At 41.1% G+C, this 17,350-nt stretch overlaps 1 protein-coding gene and 1 long non-coding RNA gene across 2 annotated transcripts in view; one reads left to right on the top strand and one right to left on the bottom strand.

The window, feature by feature from the left end:
* LOC311012815 overlaps window positions 1-17,350 on the top strand; it is a 347,190-nt gene that overhangs the window by 147,185 nt on the left and 182,655 nt on the right. The window lies entirely within an intron of this gene.
* LOC311012785 (cadherin-12-like) overlaps window positions 1-17,350 on the bottom strand; it is a 103,330-nt gene that overhangs the window by 55,596 nt on the left and 30,384 nt on the right. The window contains exons 4-5 of the mRNA XM_084008432.1: window positions 9,633-9,802; window positions 6,007-6,126 (exon numbers count right to left, since the gene is read on the bottom strand). Of these exons, the coding sequence (XP_083864558.1) occupies window positions 6,007-6,126; window positions 9,633-9,802 (290 nt within the window). The remainder of the gene's footprint in view (window positions 1-6,006; window positions 6,127-9,632; window positions 9,803-17,350) is intronic.

The raw sequence follows: 17,350 nt of genomic DNA on the forward strand, positions 1-17,350 counted from the left end.
CAGCACTGTCAGCTGGATAAATGTCAGATATCATAATCTTTTGTCTATAAAATACACTTTATCAGAATTATTATGATTAATATTGTTATTATTATTGATTATGAAGATCCATGTGGTCGGGACCAGCTGGTCTCTGGCACGGCCGGTGGTCACAACCACTAGGGGCGCTAAAGACACTGGTCCCGACCAGCTCCTCAGTGGTCGCGACCAGTAGCTCTCTGGCACGGACCAGCTGGTCTCTGGCACGGCCAGTGGTCACAACCACTAGGGGCGCTAAAGATACTGGTCCCGACCAGCTCCTAAGTGATCTGCCCTGTGGTCCCTGTGGTCTGGGAAGCAGCTTTAGTATTTTCTCCCTTTTACACTCGTTTTGGCAGCACTGTTAGCTGGATAAATGTCAGAGATCATAATCTTTTGTCTATAAAATAGAATTATTATGATTAATATTGTTATTATTATTGATAATGAAGATCGGTGTGGTCGGGACCAGCTGGTCTCTGGCACGGCCAGTGGTCACAACCACTAGGGGCGCTAAAGACACTGGTCTGTCTTGTGGTCCTTGTCATCTGCCTGTTGTCTTACCGAGTGGTCTTTGGAGTAGTTGTACATTTAATACACCTTCTCCCTTTTCTCATTGTGTTGGCAACACTGTGCTGAATCAATGTAAAAATAATTATTTTGTCTGACAAATATTTTTACTATCAATAGAAATCATAACGGAATAGAAATAACTTTGTCCCCGAGGGGAAATTTGCCTTCGGCACAGTGCTATATTTGTTGCTTCACAGAAACAACACAAAAAACAATTATAAAAACATCTCAAAATATGGAACACAATACATTTGAACAGTTTAGTTGTTCAACAGCTTGGTTGAAGTCAGGAAAAATGATAACTTCACACTGCATGAAAAGTGGGATTTTCGTCAGTTAGCGGCCCTGTAAATTGACGTGGAAGTTCAGGTTTACGACTGCAAACGGCAATTTGCAGGAAACACCGAAAACTGACGTAAATTGCCGGGAATTGACGTGGGCCTTGCTTGGCAGTTGTCCCCCCATGACCCCCCTCCCCGTAATCCTAGGGGAGGCTTTAACATGTAAATGAAAATGCTGTGAGCTATACAAATGCAAATCAGGGTAGCAGGGGGAGTTTTCCCCCAGGTGACATTTTTCTGAAAGGTGTTAACTTCATTTCATCTTCATTCAAAGATATAACTTAATTTCATCTTCATTCAAAGATACACAAAACAATTTGCTTCAACAATTACTTTTAATCAGGCTTTGCCACAAAGGTAAAATGTACATTCATGCAAACAACATCACAGTCTCCTAGAGCTCAACCACTGTGCATAGTGGCATGACTACAGTGACCCTTTCTGTGCTTAAATGCACAGTGGATGTGTTAACCACACATCTCCCAGCAATGCGCTCAACAGGCAGAAATGATGCTGGGTATGACGTGTCTGTTCCCTGCAAGCTCCAAACTTCTATTGGCTTTCCATAAAAATGTCTGTCCGGATGGGGATGAAGCCAGGAAACTTGCGCAGTAACATGTTTAAATGCAGTACCTTTTGACACAACATTAACAACTATAAACTGCTTTATAATGGCTGGTCGTAGTTCTGAGGGTCAAGGATGGGTTCATAGATCATAGATCTCGGCTGTGTTCGAAATGCCATACTAACGTCCTACTCGTACTTAATTGTGACGTAAATTTGAGTACGTAGTGCGTTCACATACAATAGTATGTGAATTTGTGCACGCGAGAAATGCCCGGATGTATACTGCATTGGCAAAGATTTCTGAGTACAGCGGACCTTGCTAAATCTACTCAACTTCCCAAAATGCATTGCGGCTCGTCTGACTTCACAAGTTTTGGATAATGGCCGACGACTGCGGTGATTCTGGCGAGGAGCCCGACACAAACCGCGTACACATGTAAGTATACTGTAACATGACTTTTACGTTTCCAGCTGACTTTTAAATCGTATTGATAATGAACGTTACTTTATTGTTGTTGGCATTGTACGTTAACGTTACGAATCGAAGGTCCTTCCAGCCGGCTAGCCTACTGACGCTAATTTACCATTTAGGGGTTAGCGAGCGCAAGCGAAGCGGAAAATGTGCCGTTTTTACCGACGTTAACTAATAATATAGTGCTTATGTTAAACCGTGGTTATATATTTACTAACGGTGATTAATAACGCCGTGCACCGTTGTCCGTTAAAGGGACTGATGCAGACACCGGGCGCCTCATTCAGTGGGGGGAACGAGGCGGAGACGTTCACGTTCACCGGCAGCAGGAATGCTGCTCTGAGAGGCTTCACTTAAGAAAATGTGGTTTAAATGTTATTATTCTTATATCCAGGACTGCTGGAGACTCTCAGGATGTCCCAGGACTGCTGGAGACTCTCAGGATGATTGCGGTAAGAATATGTTCGGTGACTGCTAGCTAAGCTAAAATTAGCAAAGCAAGCCCAAGCTAAAAGTAGCTTAAAAGCTAATAGTCCAAGCTAAAAGTAGCATAGTAGCCTTGTAAAAGAACAAGAGAGAGGAACCAGTGTAACGTTAAGTTGCTTTGTTAAGTGTGCGTTGTTGGTCTTTTACTTGAAGCAGTACGCCGTCTTCACAACTCGGAGACGAATTGTAGGCGCTACGAACCGGAGCAAGGGTTAGATTTAAAGAATATGCTTTCATTCTGCTGTATAAGGAAATAGATGCGTTAACAGTAGATACCGATCTTAACTGTTCATTTTGTTTTCACAGACGAACCTCGCCTCATAACGAAGCTGTGACCTCTTACTTGCTCGGAGCTTTGTCCGCAAGTCTATGACGCTGATAGTGACGCCATTGTGTGTAAGTAACTTTTACTGTTTTCTTCTTCCTTGTTTTAATTTTACTGTGACTTAAGTTTTCTTATTCATACCACTCATTTAATTGTTTTCCAGCTGCCTGTAAGACATACTATGAAACGGTACGCAGGAGCTTCAGACACACACAGCCTGATCTCGCATCGCAGGCGGAAGCTGTGAAGAGGTCAGCTCGGAGTCGTTCCAGGAGAAAGAGGGTAAGACTTATTAGACTTATTAGATCCGTCTTTGGTCAATGTGACCAAACCTACCTAAACCTATTTTCAGGTGCATTAATAGATGTGTTGTGTCCATGCGCAGTGCATCGCGCAGTACTGATTGTCTTTATTGATTGTTTTACAGCTGCTGGAAGCGAGACGGAGTGTGCTTGCTGGCGATGAGGCGGACCGTTGGAAGTGCGCCACCACAGACATGATGTCTGATGAGGAGGACGGCGTCGTTGGCGGGGTGTCTGGATGGATTGTGCGACCTCCATCCTCTCGTAGCCAGGAGCTCACCGAGCTCTGTGCGACTCTACAGTCGCGATTAGAGAAGACTCCCAAGTACAGGGCCACGCACCGCAGGCGGCTGTAAAATTGACCAAATTCGGACAGAATGTCGCCAGTTCATTTGTGTGTTGTGTTGTCAATAAAGCTCTTTCTTTGAATACTTCCTCCTGGCAATTTTTCCTTTCCTCAATAAATTCATTCATATTTATATTTATAAATATATAAATAAATAAAAATAAATGTGTATATATATATATATAAATATATATAAACATATGTATATATATGTATATATATATATATATAAACATATGTATATATATATATATATATATATGTATATATATATATATATATATATATATATATATATATATTATATATATATATATTATATATATATATATATATTATATATATATATATATTATATATATATATATTATAATTATAAAAAATTATATATATATATATATATTATATATATATATATATTATATATATATATATTATATATATATATATATATATATATGTATGTATGTATGTATATATGTATATATATATATATATATATATATATATAGTGATAGATCTGCTAACCAATCACTAGTGATTATTCTTGTTTAAAAGACCCTGTGTGACCAATAGTAACACATCTGCCAACGGGGGTGGGGTTTACATTTATAATGACTCATCAGGTTGACCAATAGTGACAGATCTACCAACGTGGGTTGTCTTTACATTTATAATGACCAGATCTGCCAACCAACCACGAGCGATTATACTTGTTTAAAACTAGTAGTTTCATCCAATCCTGAGTGAGGATATTCAAGCCATCTCTGGCCAGGCGGGGTTTCGCCGCTATTCATATGCTAATTAGAGCCTTCGCTGTGGTTCGTTTCCGACAATTTTCGGCACAGACGAACGCGGCGTTCGCAGCCTGTAAATTGTCGTTAACTCCCGAAAATTAGGGAGATTTTCGGGCGTTTACAGGGACGAAAATCCGACTTTTCATGCAGTGTCAGTCAGTATGATTTCTATTGATAGTAAAAATATTTGTCAGACAAAATAATTCCCTTATTATAGGGAGAAGGTGTATTAAATGTACAACTACTCCAAAGACCACTCGGTAAGACAACAGGCAGATGACAAGGACCACAAGACAGACCAGTGTCTTTAGCGCCCCTAGTGGTTGTGACCACTGGCCGTGCCAGAGACCAGCTGGTCCCGACCACACCGATCTTCATAATCAATAATAATAACAATATTAATCATAATAATTCTATTTTATAGACAAAAGATTATGATCTCTGACATTTATCCAGCTAACAGTGCTGCCAAAACGAGTGTAAAGGGGAGAAAATACTAAAGCTGCTTCACAGACCACAGGGACCACAGGGCAGATCACTGAGGAGCTGGTCGGGACCAGTATCTTTAGCGCCCCTAGTGGTTGTGACCACTGGCCGTGCCAGAGACCAGCTGGTCCGTGCCACAGAGCTACTGGTCCCGACCACTGAGGAGCTGGTCGGGACCAGTGTCTTTAGCGCCCCTAGTGGTTGTGACCACCGGCCGTGCCAGAAACCAGCTGGTCCCGACCACATGGATCTTCATAATCAATAATAATAACAATATTAATCATAATAATTCTGATAAAGTGTATTTTATAGACAAAAGATTATGATCTCTGACATTTATCCAGCTGACAGTGCTGCCAAAACGAGTGTAAAGGGGAGAAAATACTAAAGCTGCTTCACAGACCACAGGTACCACAGGGCAGATCACTGAGGAGCTGGTCGGGACCAGTATCTTTAGCGCCCCTAGTGGTTGTGACCACTGGTCCGTGCCAGAGACCCGCTGGTCCGTGCCACAGAGCTACTGGTCGCGACCACTGATGAGCTGGTCGGGACCAGTGTCTTTAGCGCCCCTAGTGGTTGTGACCACTGGCCGTGCCAGAGACCCGCTGGTCCGTGCCACAGAGCTACTGGTCGCGACCACTGAGGAGCTGGTCGGGACCAGTGTCTTTAGCGCCCCTAGTGGTTGTGACCACTGGCCGTGCCAGAGACCATGGTCCCTGGACAGACCACGGAATCGGCTACAACCCCTGCTGCAGATTTGTGAACAATGTTTGAGAGAAATGGTAATATTGTGTATCTGGAATGAATTTTAGATCTTTAAGTCCATCTCATGAAAAATGGGAGCAAAAACAAAAGTGTTGCGTTTCTATTTTTGTTGAGTGTAGATCAATAATTACATTTGTGTATTACATTGAATTAATGTGTTACTTACAAATAGAATATACTTTATTTGTGTAGCCTACTGCAATTATTTAAACATTGTGACCAATATGATACATTCATTCAGCCTATATTCATACATTTTCATACAGTTCAAATTGTGTTCATGAAACTGTTCATATTGTGAGCCTCCCTTGCTCCCTCTTTTTGATTCTGGTTGTAATGTATAGATATCTCACTGGGAGCCTTAGTAATTACCAGATTCTTCAATTTAAGATTCAAGCACACTTAATTTCAATTAATAACTAGTTTGGTGGGTATTTTTCAATGAACCCTGGTGTTATAACTTGTGACAAACTCTTGGTTTGTTGTGGAAGTTGTAATGGCGAAGTGAGGAGATAAATGTCCTCTCACCTGTCTTAGGGTCCACAGAGAAGTATGGCTGGCCGTGCAGGATGCTGTAGACAATACGTGCACTGTTGCCATACGTGGGGTCGTCTGCATCTGTCGCCGTCACCTGAGTCACATAAGTTCCTGAACAAACACACAGGTCATGTGAGTGTCTTTGTGATGAACATCTCGCTCACAGGTTAATTGTATCAGGAAAACCTTTTCAAATGAAATATTATTAAAACAAAGTAGATTTTCTTTCATTTAGCTCTTTCCAACGTTTCTGGTAAAAGTAGCATCTGAAGTCCTGTATTTATGGGGAAGATATGACAGAATCATGACTGATGCATTCATAACCATGTTGGTAAAATGTTGTGACTGCAAACATTTATAGCTTAGCTGAAGGGGGCTCCTTGACATTTTGGCAGTGGTCACTTGTTTCATGGACACACAGCTGAATATAACGATTACATTTGACAGTATTTCACAGTACATTTCTGGCCAACACAGTCTCACAGCAGTTCTAGAAATATCCAGGAAATGTTTTTTTCTTCTTTCTGGGATGACAACAAAACCAACAAAACCAACTTTGGGTTTAGACAACAAAACCAACATTAGGTTTAGAAAACAAAACCAACAAAACCAACTTTAGTTTTCTAAAATAAGTTCTTTGGAAGTAGTAACTGGTCTTTTGTCATTGGACAAGCAAAAAGCGCATTACGTCTTTAAATATCTGTTACATGTGGAGCACCCCGGTAGCTGAGTGGGTCATGTAGCCTCATGTAACCTCAACGCCACAGGTTTGATTCCTGCCTTCAGACCCTTGATGCATATCTTTCTACCTCCCCCAGTTCCCTCGGTGAAATGACGGTGGATCTAATCTCAGAAATAACAGAATATATCTGTTACATGTTATTTAGTTAACAGCTTGTGTTAATGACAACACAGGGAGATTTAGAGAAAATCAGATTATCTAAGTGTTGCAGATTAGGAGGGACACTATCTCCAAACACATGCAATACAGTCAAAGTCAAATATGAAAATTTGATATCTTGAGATGATAAAAGTCCCTCTGTCTGAACTAACAACACACAGTAAAGGTCAGAACTTATCATTGGGATGAAGGTGTCCAAGTTTGTTGTGTTATCTTATTGTCATGGCAAGACTGCAGAGATCCAGGTGTTGCCCGGTACTCCACCGTACACAAAATAACCTTTACATTGTTTTAAGTTTGAATGCTTTTCAGTCCTCTCTCATCTATGAGGTGTGGGTAAATGTATCTTTAACTATCAGATTGGTTGCCATGACAGTTCAGATATTCATATTCCCCTGTGAGTTACATTTTAATGATGTTGGTGATGTTTGTGACCAAATACCTGCATTTGTTTTTACTGATCATTGTGATCAGATATTCAGCAGGTCATGGACTTCCTTTGTGTGAAAAGATAATGTTAATCAAACTAATTCTGAATAGTAAATTACTATATATACACTCAAATTAGATTATCTAAACATAATAAACAACAATGTAGAAATCCTCAAAATGTGTATGTATCCATGTAGCCTACAAGTTGAATTCAACTCAAACATATTAGGAAGGACTTCTTTCCTTATGTATATGAATTTGTTTCCCATATAAGTCAAAGGATTATTATTACATTTGAACCTTGTGACATTGGGTCTCATTCATGAAACGTGAGCAGAACGAATTTGTGTATAAAAAGTTTGCAGAGGGAAGTTTACGTGTGTTTCGGCATTCATCAAATGTTTGTAGCTTTGATGTTTTCATAGCTACTAACAAAATCTCCTCCTGCCTCTGACTGCTAGAGCTTGTGTGTTAATAAGGAATGCGCATAAATATTGCTTGTCATTATCAGAAATAACACTAATGTGTTCTGTGCTCTGTTATGTTCACAATATGCAGATGCCTAAAAGATTAAAATTATATAACACATTTATCTTAATTAGTGGGCAATTCACGTATTTAAGCTTCAGATAAGGTTTCTTAAAAATGCGAATGGATTAATTCAATCAACTTAATATCCTACGTGTTGTCAAGGCTACATGTTAAATAATAATAATAAAAATAAAAAGACTTCTTGGACGGATCTTTGGACAGAGGACAAGGCGTTGATGGCGATCAGTCACCTCCCTCCAGGCCTTTGATTGACCTGTCCCTGTCTCACCACTACTAACAGAAAAACATATGTTCCTCCTCAGCCACCGTACCTGTCAAAGTAGTTGTTGTTTCATGTAGTATTTGAGTGCCAGATTAAAGTGGTACAGTAACAAGAGAACATCGTCTGCTTCTTTATCAGAATCAGAATTCTTCATTAATCCCTCTACTAAACCACCCATCACAAAAAAACGTAAATCTCAGCATGGGAAAAGTTTTTCTTTCTCTCCGTCTTTTGCTTGCTCCATGTCAGCAGGTCGACAGGATGCACATCTCCATAGTAACCATCACCTCCTTATATGGTGCTTCATGGGCGGGGTTTATGCTAATTGCTGAGCAGCAGGAGTGCGCTGCCAGTTTACAATTGATGGGCATTCGTAAACATACACGTAGTCCAAAGTATGAAGAGGTTAATGCGGCGTACATTAACCCAGAATAATTTTTAAATCCAGAGATGATTTAAGTGTAAATCTGCTCACAGATTTACGAACATTTCATGAATGAGACATAATGTCCTCCTGGCTCTGCTCCACTGAACCTGCATTTAACATTTTTGAAAAAGTATGAGCCCAAGACACAAACACAAAAAGTGAAGCTGTGCAGTTTAAGGCTCATGTGAGAAGAGGAAACACCAGTTCACCAGCAGCTCTGAAATGCATCTATTCTGAGATGGGATCATGCTTTCATCATATGGATACTTTTGTATACGGTTTACTGTTGCAGCTAATCCTCTACACAATGTGTTGCTGTATTTCAGAGACATACTGGGGTCACACTTGTTTTCTCTTGGAGCTCTTTGGGCCTCAGCTGAAGCATTAACAGCTTAAAGCCTAAAGACCTTGACTGTTAAATTACCTCTCAGTAATGGCATTTGGCTGACAGATGGGCCTACGTCTGGCTTAGTGTGTGTGTGTGTGTGTGTGTGTGTGTGTGCGTGCGTGTGTATGTGTGTGTGCACGCGTGTGTGTGTACAGTAGAAACAACTTAGTATATCCAAATGTGGATGGGAGGGGTGGATGGATGGATGCACTTTATTTCTCCTGAATTGTAAAATGATTGTGTAAAGGTGAGGCGAAAATTCGCTTTGCGTTGCTTGCGCAAGTTTGACTGCAGGATCAGTATTTACGTGCTAGACTGGAGGGGGGTGGGGCTTCCAGACACCAACCAGGCTTCATCCGTCAGGGCTGAAACAACCACTATTGCTGCTTTGTACATGTAACGAGGTCCCAGATACCAAACAGCATGATGTCTGAGTTCATAACCTAAGATGCCCTTTAAATTTAATTATAGTATTAATTGTAATAAAAGTATAGCCAGCGATGCATTATGTCCAATTTAGAGGACTCTATAACTCCTTAGTTGTCACTTGATGCAACCAGATTGTATTGCAATGTCATGGCTGATTCTATCACAACACACACATTCATAAGTAATGTAAGGCTTCATGTAAGCTTAGTGAGAGCTCTTGTCCTACCTGTTGGAGACATCTCAGGGACAGTGGCTCTGTAGGGGCCATCAGGAAATCGCGGCTCGTTGTCGTTGATGTCCTGCACCTTGATGATAAACTCAGACTGAGGCTCCAGAGGGACACCCGTGTAGGCATCAACAGCTTGGGCCTTCAGAGTATAATATGCCTTTTCCTCCCTGTAAAACATACCACAGATGACATGAATACATGAACATTACTAATCAACAGAAATGATGTATTGAAGATTGACAAGGAGTTTGTGAGGATCCAATTGCAGCACACAACAGGTGGGTATGATTGGTAATGACTTTAATAATTTTCTTCGGCAGGGGGGTAAGTAGACTAGGGGCTGGGACTTTAACGCGATGTGAATAAAATGCGTCAAATTTTTTAACGCGTTAATGTTTGTGTAATTAATTAATGCGTTAAAAAAATTGACGCATTTTAATCACACTTATTTGAAATGTGAAGTGTAGATAAACAAATATGTGTATTTCAACAGTATATCTGCACTACTACTGTCTACTACCATACACACTCTCTCTGTCTGTGTGTGTGTCCCTCTCTCTCTCTGAACGGATAAATAAAAGAAGTGTACAAACTTCTTGGTTACACAAACATGGCGTATTTACTGTTGCGGAGAAATACGTGTGTGGTCTGAACAGGGGGGCTCCATTTGTGTGTGTGTGTGTGTGTGTGTGTGTGGGGGGGGGGGGGGGGGGGCGCTGGAGGTGAGCTTCGCCCAGGGCGTCATGAAACCTAGGACCACCACTGGCTACACTTAATGGCAAAAATTGCACTGGTCTGTTGGACTTGACAAAAATAAACAATATTTTGTTGCTTCTCTGCTTCCGGCTTTCCTACAGTGCAGACGCTTTTCCTCTTTGCTCTCACCCCTGCCTGCGATTTTCTGCTATTTTTTGCTATCTGCTTCTCCTCAATAAGAAACAAAGAGCAGCAGCTCCTGGATATTTACAGAACCAGTGGGATTATATTTTCTTTGAGATAAACGGGCATTTTTCTATATTTTTACGACTTCCTCAACGCTACACGAGGAGGCCTACCAAACAAGATAAGCCTGAGCCTGCTAAAGGTAATTAGCAGAAGATGCCTCCCTTCTCTACGGAAGATTACCATAAACTCCTACAGAAGATTTTACTGCTGGAAACTAAAATTAATCGGTTAGAAGTAAATGTAGAAGTGAATGGACTTTGTGGGAACAACACCACTCTAGCACTGACTCAAAACAGTGGAAAGGAGCATGCTAGAACCCAGCTAACAGTCAGTGCTAGAGAACAACACCACTCTAGCACTGACTCAAAACAGTGGACAGGAGCATGCTAGAACCCAGCTAACTAGCAATAATGAAGCTATGAAGAAACGGGAGGATCCTGTACACGGTAATAAATCTACCAGCGATAATCCTCCCTGGAACACACTTGGTGCGAAGCCAAAGAGAAGACCATCTCCCTGTGACATGGGAGAACGGATAACTGGCAGGACCCAGCGCCCCGATATCTGTGATCTGACCGGCTGGCCTGCGTTACCATCTCCATCCAGGCACAGCGCCTCCTCAACCCCCTGCCTCGTAGGACACAGCAGCGGACAGCTGGGGAGAGGAGAGCTACCAAGAAACCTCCCCAGCAAACAACTGTTCAACTAAAGAACAGGTTTGCTCCACTGCTGCAGGACCATGGATCCCCCTCTGACTGCCTGGATAACTCCCCACCACCACGCAGCAGGGTAAGACCCTCTAACTTAATGCCACAGAGAAAGCTAACGACAGGGCCTGAAAATCTGATTGTGGGTGACTTTTCTGTAAAAGATATGAAAAGCAGTAATAACATCAAAGTACTCTGCTTTCCGAAGGATACGGTGTCTGATTTGGAAAAAAGAATCCTGGAAATTGTGGCTGCACACCCTTCTGTGAAAAATATCATTCTGCACATTGGATTTAATGACATTGAAAAACAACAATCAAGAGAGTTGAGAGAGGACTTCAACAAACTCTTTGAAACAGTCAGCTCTGTGAATGCTGAGGTTTTCATCAGTGGCCCTCTGCCCCCGACCGGGAGAGGAGCGGAGACATTCAGTAGACTGTTTTGGCTCAACAAATGGCTCTCAACTGCATCTCTTGCTCGCCCAATGCATTTTATTGACAATTTCCGCTTTTTCTGGGACCGCAGGCATCTTTTTAAGACAAACTGACTTTGCCTAAATAAGCTAGGGGCAAAGCTATTCATCACCAACATGTCTTACTGCCTGCGTCATCCATCTGCCGCCAAGGACAAGAGACGAGAGGAACCAACAAAGAGGGAAGACGAAACAGAGGGATTATCAGAAACGTCGAAGAGGGACTGAATGTGGATCCACTCTCCCCTTTTGGCCACCCCCTCCCCACCCTGACAGCAGCCCTGAATATTACTGAGACAGAAAAGGGTTCAGCAGTAGACTGCATTATCAGCTGGACCCAAGGTCGCCTACATCAAAACATGGCACCTTCTGCATTCCTGTTGTGACTATTAAGAGAGTAAACATTGGGAAACTTGAACACACAGCTAACCTAAACAATCTCATTCCTGTTCTCTCAAAATCAAAGTCAACCTCAAAGCCTGTCAATAACACCATCAGGATGGGTCTGCTAAATGTTAGGTCTCTTAATAACAAATCATTTTTAGTCAATGATTTTATTTCCACTTCTAAACTTGATTTTATGTTTTTAACTGAAACATGGCTAGAACAAAATAACAGTGCAAGCATTCTGATCGAGACAGCACCCCCCAACTATAATTTTATTGATTGTTTTATTTATTGTTTGTAGATCTGGGAAAAGAGGTGGCGGGGTTGCTGCTATATTTAAAAATACATTTCAGGGGAAACAGATGTCACTTGCTGTTTTTCCATCATTCAAATATCTTTGTGCTGTGTTGAAATGCTCTCCCAGAGTTCTACTGTTAATTATTTTCAGGCCACCTAAATATTCATCACATTTTTTCGATGATTTTACTGAATTATTGTCTAGCATCTCCACTGATTTCGACTGCCTAGTTATAACCGGTGACTTTAATTTTCATATTGATGATTTGAATGACAAGGGTGCAAAATAACTTTTTTATATTCTAGACACATTTGACATGTGAAAGAGGCTACTCATTGTAAGGGACACACCCTGGACCTGATTATCACAAAAGGTCTCCATGTTTCTGATGTTTTTGTGACTGATCCTTCATTGTCTGATCACTTCTGTGTTTTCTTTAATATTTCTTTCATTCCTGACACACAAACAGAATCAAATAAGGTCAAAAAGCGGTACATCAATGAACATGCCAATGTACTCTTTAAAAATGCCATCTTCTCGTTACCACCTCTAAACCCATGTCATGCTGATGATCTTGTAAACATCTTTAATTCCAAAATTCTGAATGTCATAGATGTCATTGCACCTGCTACGGTTAAAACAATTTCTGCTAAGCAAAAGGCACCCTGGAGAAAAGCTGCTGTTGTGACAGCCCAGAGAAGAGAGTGCAGGAAGGCTGAACGAATCTGGCGGAGTACTAAACTTCATATTCACCATGACATCTATAAAGAGAATCTCCGGGCCTACAATTTAGTCTTAAAAAGTGCGAGAGAAACATACTTCTCCAATATCATAAACAACAACACTAATAAGGCGAAAACCCTATTTGCAACTGTTGACAGACTGACCAACCCCCCAACACAAATACCAGCTAAACTCCACTCCACGCAGAAATGCAATGAGTTTGCATTCTTTTATACTAATAAAATTGAAGGCATCAGACGCGCCATCAATATCTCAAACAATAAAGTTGGATCACCACCCTGTTCAGGCAAAAGTAACACAGCAATCATGGCAAGCTTTAATGCCATAGACTCTAAAACTCTAGTGGAAACGGTGACAAATCTAAAATCATCCACCTGCTGCCTTGATGCTTTACCTACCAACTTTTTTAAGAATGTTTTTGACTGCCTATCAATAGACGTATTGCAAATAGTTAATAACTCCATTCAATCAGGCAATTTCCCAAAGGCCTTCAAAACTGCAGTCATTAAACCTCTTCTAAAAAAGCGGAGCCTAGATGCCTCTATTATCAACAACTACAGACCAATTTCAAATCTACCCTTCATAAGTAAAATAATTGAGAAAGTTGTCCTCCAACAACTAAATCACTTCCTGGCTTCAACTGGCTGCCACAACAACTTCCAGTCAGGATTTCGACCTTTTCATAGCACCGAGACGGCCCTTATTAAAGTTGTAAATGACATCCGTCTTAACACAGACTCTGGCAAAACTTCAATATTAATGCTATTAGACCTCAGGGCTGCATTTGACACTGTCGACCACTCAATACTCTTGGACAGGTTGGAAAACTGGGTGGGGCTCTCAGGCACAGTCTTAAACTGGTTCAAGTCATATCTACAAGATAGGAACTATTTTGTTTCCATTGGCGTATTTGTATCAGAACCTACCAATGTAACGTGTGGAGTCCCCCAAGGTTCAATCTTGGGGCCAACTTTATTCAACATCTACATGCTCCCACTAGGACAAATCATGCAAAATAATAACATTGATCACCATTGCTATGCCGATGACACCCAAATCTATGTAGCACTATCACCAAACGACTATCGCCCCATAGATCTTCTGTGCCAGTGCATTGAGCAAGTCAAAGACTGGATGTGCCAAAACTTCCTACAACTAAATGAGGACAAAACTGAGATAATTGTTTTTGGTGCTAAAAAAGAAAGGTTTAAAGTAATTCAACACCTTCACTCTCTGTCTCTGAAAACCTCAAACAAAGCCAGAAATCTTGGGGTTATTATGGATTCTGATTTACATTTCGACAGTCACATTAAATCAGTAACAAAATCAGCCTACTATCACCTCAAAAATGTAGCAAGACTTAGAGGGCTCATGTCAGCTCAAGACTTAGAAAAACTTGTACGTGCCTTTATTACTAGTAGGCTAGACTACTGTAATGGTCTCCTTGCAGGTCTTCCGAAAAAAACTGTCAGGCAGCTACAGCTTGTTCAGAACGCTGCTGCTAGAGTTCTTACAAAGACCAAAAAATGTGAGCACATTACACCAATTCTTAAATCCTCCTGCTCACATATAAATCACTACATGGTCTGGGGCCGAAGTATATCACTGATATGCTCCCACTACATAAGCCTTCTAGACCACTAAGATCTTCTGAGACCAATCTGTTAGTGATTCCCAGAGTAAACAACAATCACAGGAGAGCATCATTTAGTCACTATGCAACAAATGGCTGGAATAAACTTCCTGAAGATGTAAGACTTGCCCCAACTCTGACCACTTTTAAAACTAGACTGAAAACTTTTATGTTCACCATAGCTTTCTGCTAAATCTTTTAATGTCTGCACTGTTTTTAATTATTGCAAATATGTTTTTATTCTCCTTTCTTTCTGTAATGCATTTTTAAATTTTTTATTATTTTCTTTTAATTCTTCCATTTTTTTTCTCACTTTGTTGTATGATGTGAAGCACTTTGAGTCTGCCTTGTGTATAAAATGTGCTATACAAATAGAGTTGCCTTGCCTTGCCTTGCTTAAGCTTATGTATTCAGTCATTATTCAATGGTATACTAAAAATCCATGTGAAAAAAATGACTTCTCACTGTTCTCAGGTCAAATATTTATATGCGATTAAAATGCAATTAATTTCGATAAATTAATTACAAAGCCTCCAATTAATTAGTTACATTTTTTTAATCGAGTCCCGGCCCTATTATAAACACAAATTACTTAACTCGACTGACATTAAGAGAATGAAACAAAAGAGGCACTCCACCAGAGGCAAAAAATTGGCTATGAACTAAGGCTTAAACTACACTGGGAAAATTACAAACAAAAGTCACTCACTTGGGAGGATCAAGAAAAGAAATACAAACTTGGAATCGTGGCATGGACAAGGTTGGAAAAAAGAGCTGGGGTGTGCGATGAACACAACACTCTGGCACAGAACAAGGGGAGACGCAGACGATAAGACACATGAGGATAAAGGGAAACAGGTGGAAACAAACAAGGATCAGGGAAGACGTCACAGGTGACACATGAGGAAAGGCAAGTTACCTGAAACGAGAGGAGAATTACTTTTCAAAATAAAACAGGAAGTTCAGAAGACACAAAACCCAGGACAAGACAACCCTCACCGTGGCATGACAATAGCTAGTGTCTTTGGGGAGTTCTTGGAGGCTCAGGTTATTGAACCGGTGGGTTCAGCAGGGTGACTGAGCTCACACACACTAACGACGCTATGGTACCATGAGGGAGCAGGCTGGGGCCAGGCTGAAGTTCAGAAAACCAGATGCACTGACTAGTATGATGAGTATGATGAGTCTCCGATATTGAGGAACCCACAGGAATGATTCTTCACTGTCAGAATAAGACCCTTCCCTTTCAGAGGTCAGCTCTTCCTCATCCGGGGTGTCAGTTGCAGGAGTAGGGGGCGCTCGACAACAGGGATTTGAGGAGGCCCCTGAGGTCTCGGTCGGTGACCATGATACTGGGAGGCCGCGGATACAGAAAACGTGTAACTTATATTCTGTGATGTGACATTCACTTTCCACTAAGACTGAGCACAGACTTAGCTTAGCCTCAGGACTCATAATACTCATGGTAACCGGACCTGCATTTATATAGGGCTTTTCTAGCTTAGTAGCTACTCAAGGCGCTTCACACTACATTACCTGTTCACAAACAGATTTATATATATTATATAAGAATTTTCAACTCGCCACATAAGTATTAGCTTATTGATATCAGACAGCCCATCTTCTGTTGGAAAACCAGATAACTAATCAGAGAAGACATCCAGATGATCCATATTCTCACTTGACAGGACTACTAGAGCACTGTGACTTTCTGACACTAATGTGGCTCCGCCCACAAAATATCTCATCGCTGTTTACAAACAGAATTAAGGTTTATAATCAGTGATAATGTATATTACCATTGCATTTGATCATTCTGAATCACTATCATATACTCTGCCCAAACAAACGTTTCTGTGTCTCATTGTTCCCTCCATGTTTGTCATCAACTGTGATGCCAAACTTAGAGTCAACAGTTGCAACCGAGTGAAGGAACCACATCTCCTGCAATATGCCTGTCACAAGCTGTCAGCCCTTACGCCGTAAGATGCCCGGTTCTGTCCCAACATCCCGGTGGAGATGGCCACATCCAAATCAGAGCCAGAGCCCACCACATCTAAACAGGCCAAGGTTTACATGTTTCGAAAGGAATGGCTTGTCCAATTCCTGTGGCTCAGATACGATAATGCAGCCAACATTATGTTTTGCATGTGCTGTTGCATGTTTTACTGTAACGAGCATAGCTGGGACCACTAAGTTTGTTGTTGGAGCGTCAGCGTTCCGGATAGAGACGTTGAAAAATCACAATATTTCACAATTTGTGCCGGGACAGATGCATGGTTGGCAGAGCAGCTCCCCTCCACACAGCATTTCAGCTCCAGGCAGCCGTGAACTGATGCAGTGAGGAGTTAGAAATGTACATTAAATTTAACACCGCTTACAAATATAGCCAGAGAAGAGCTGCCATTTACAAAATGTAGGTCCCAAATCATCCTCATGAAAAAGAATGGTTTGAAAGTTAACCCAACCTACAGCAACAACATGATAGACATCTGCTAGAATCGCGGATTCAACATACATTTAATTTAT

This window comes from Eutrigla gurnardus (genome assembly GCF_963514095.1).
Source record: "Eutrigla gurnardus genome assembly, chromosome: 4".
In the NCBI taxonomy this organism is placed as follows: Eukaryota; Metazoa; Chordata; class Actinopteri; order Perciformes; family Triglidae; genus Eutrigla; species Eutrigla gurnardus.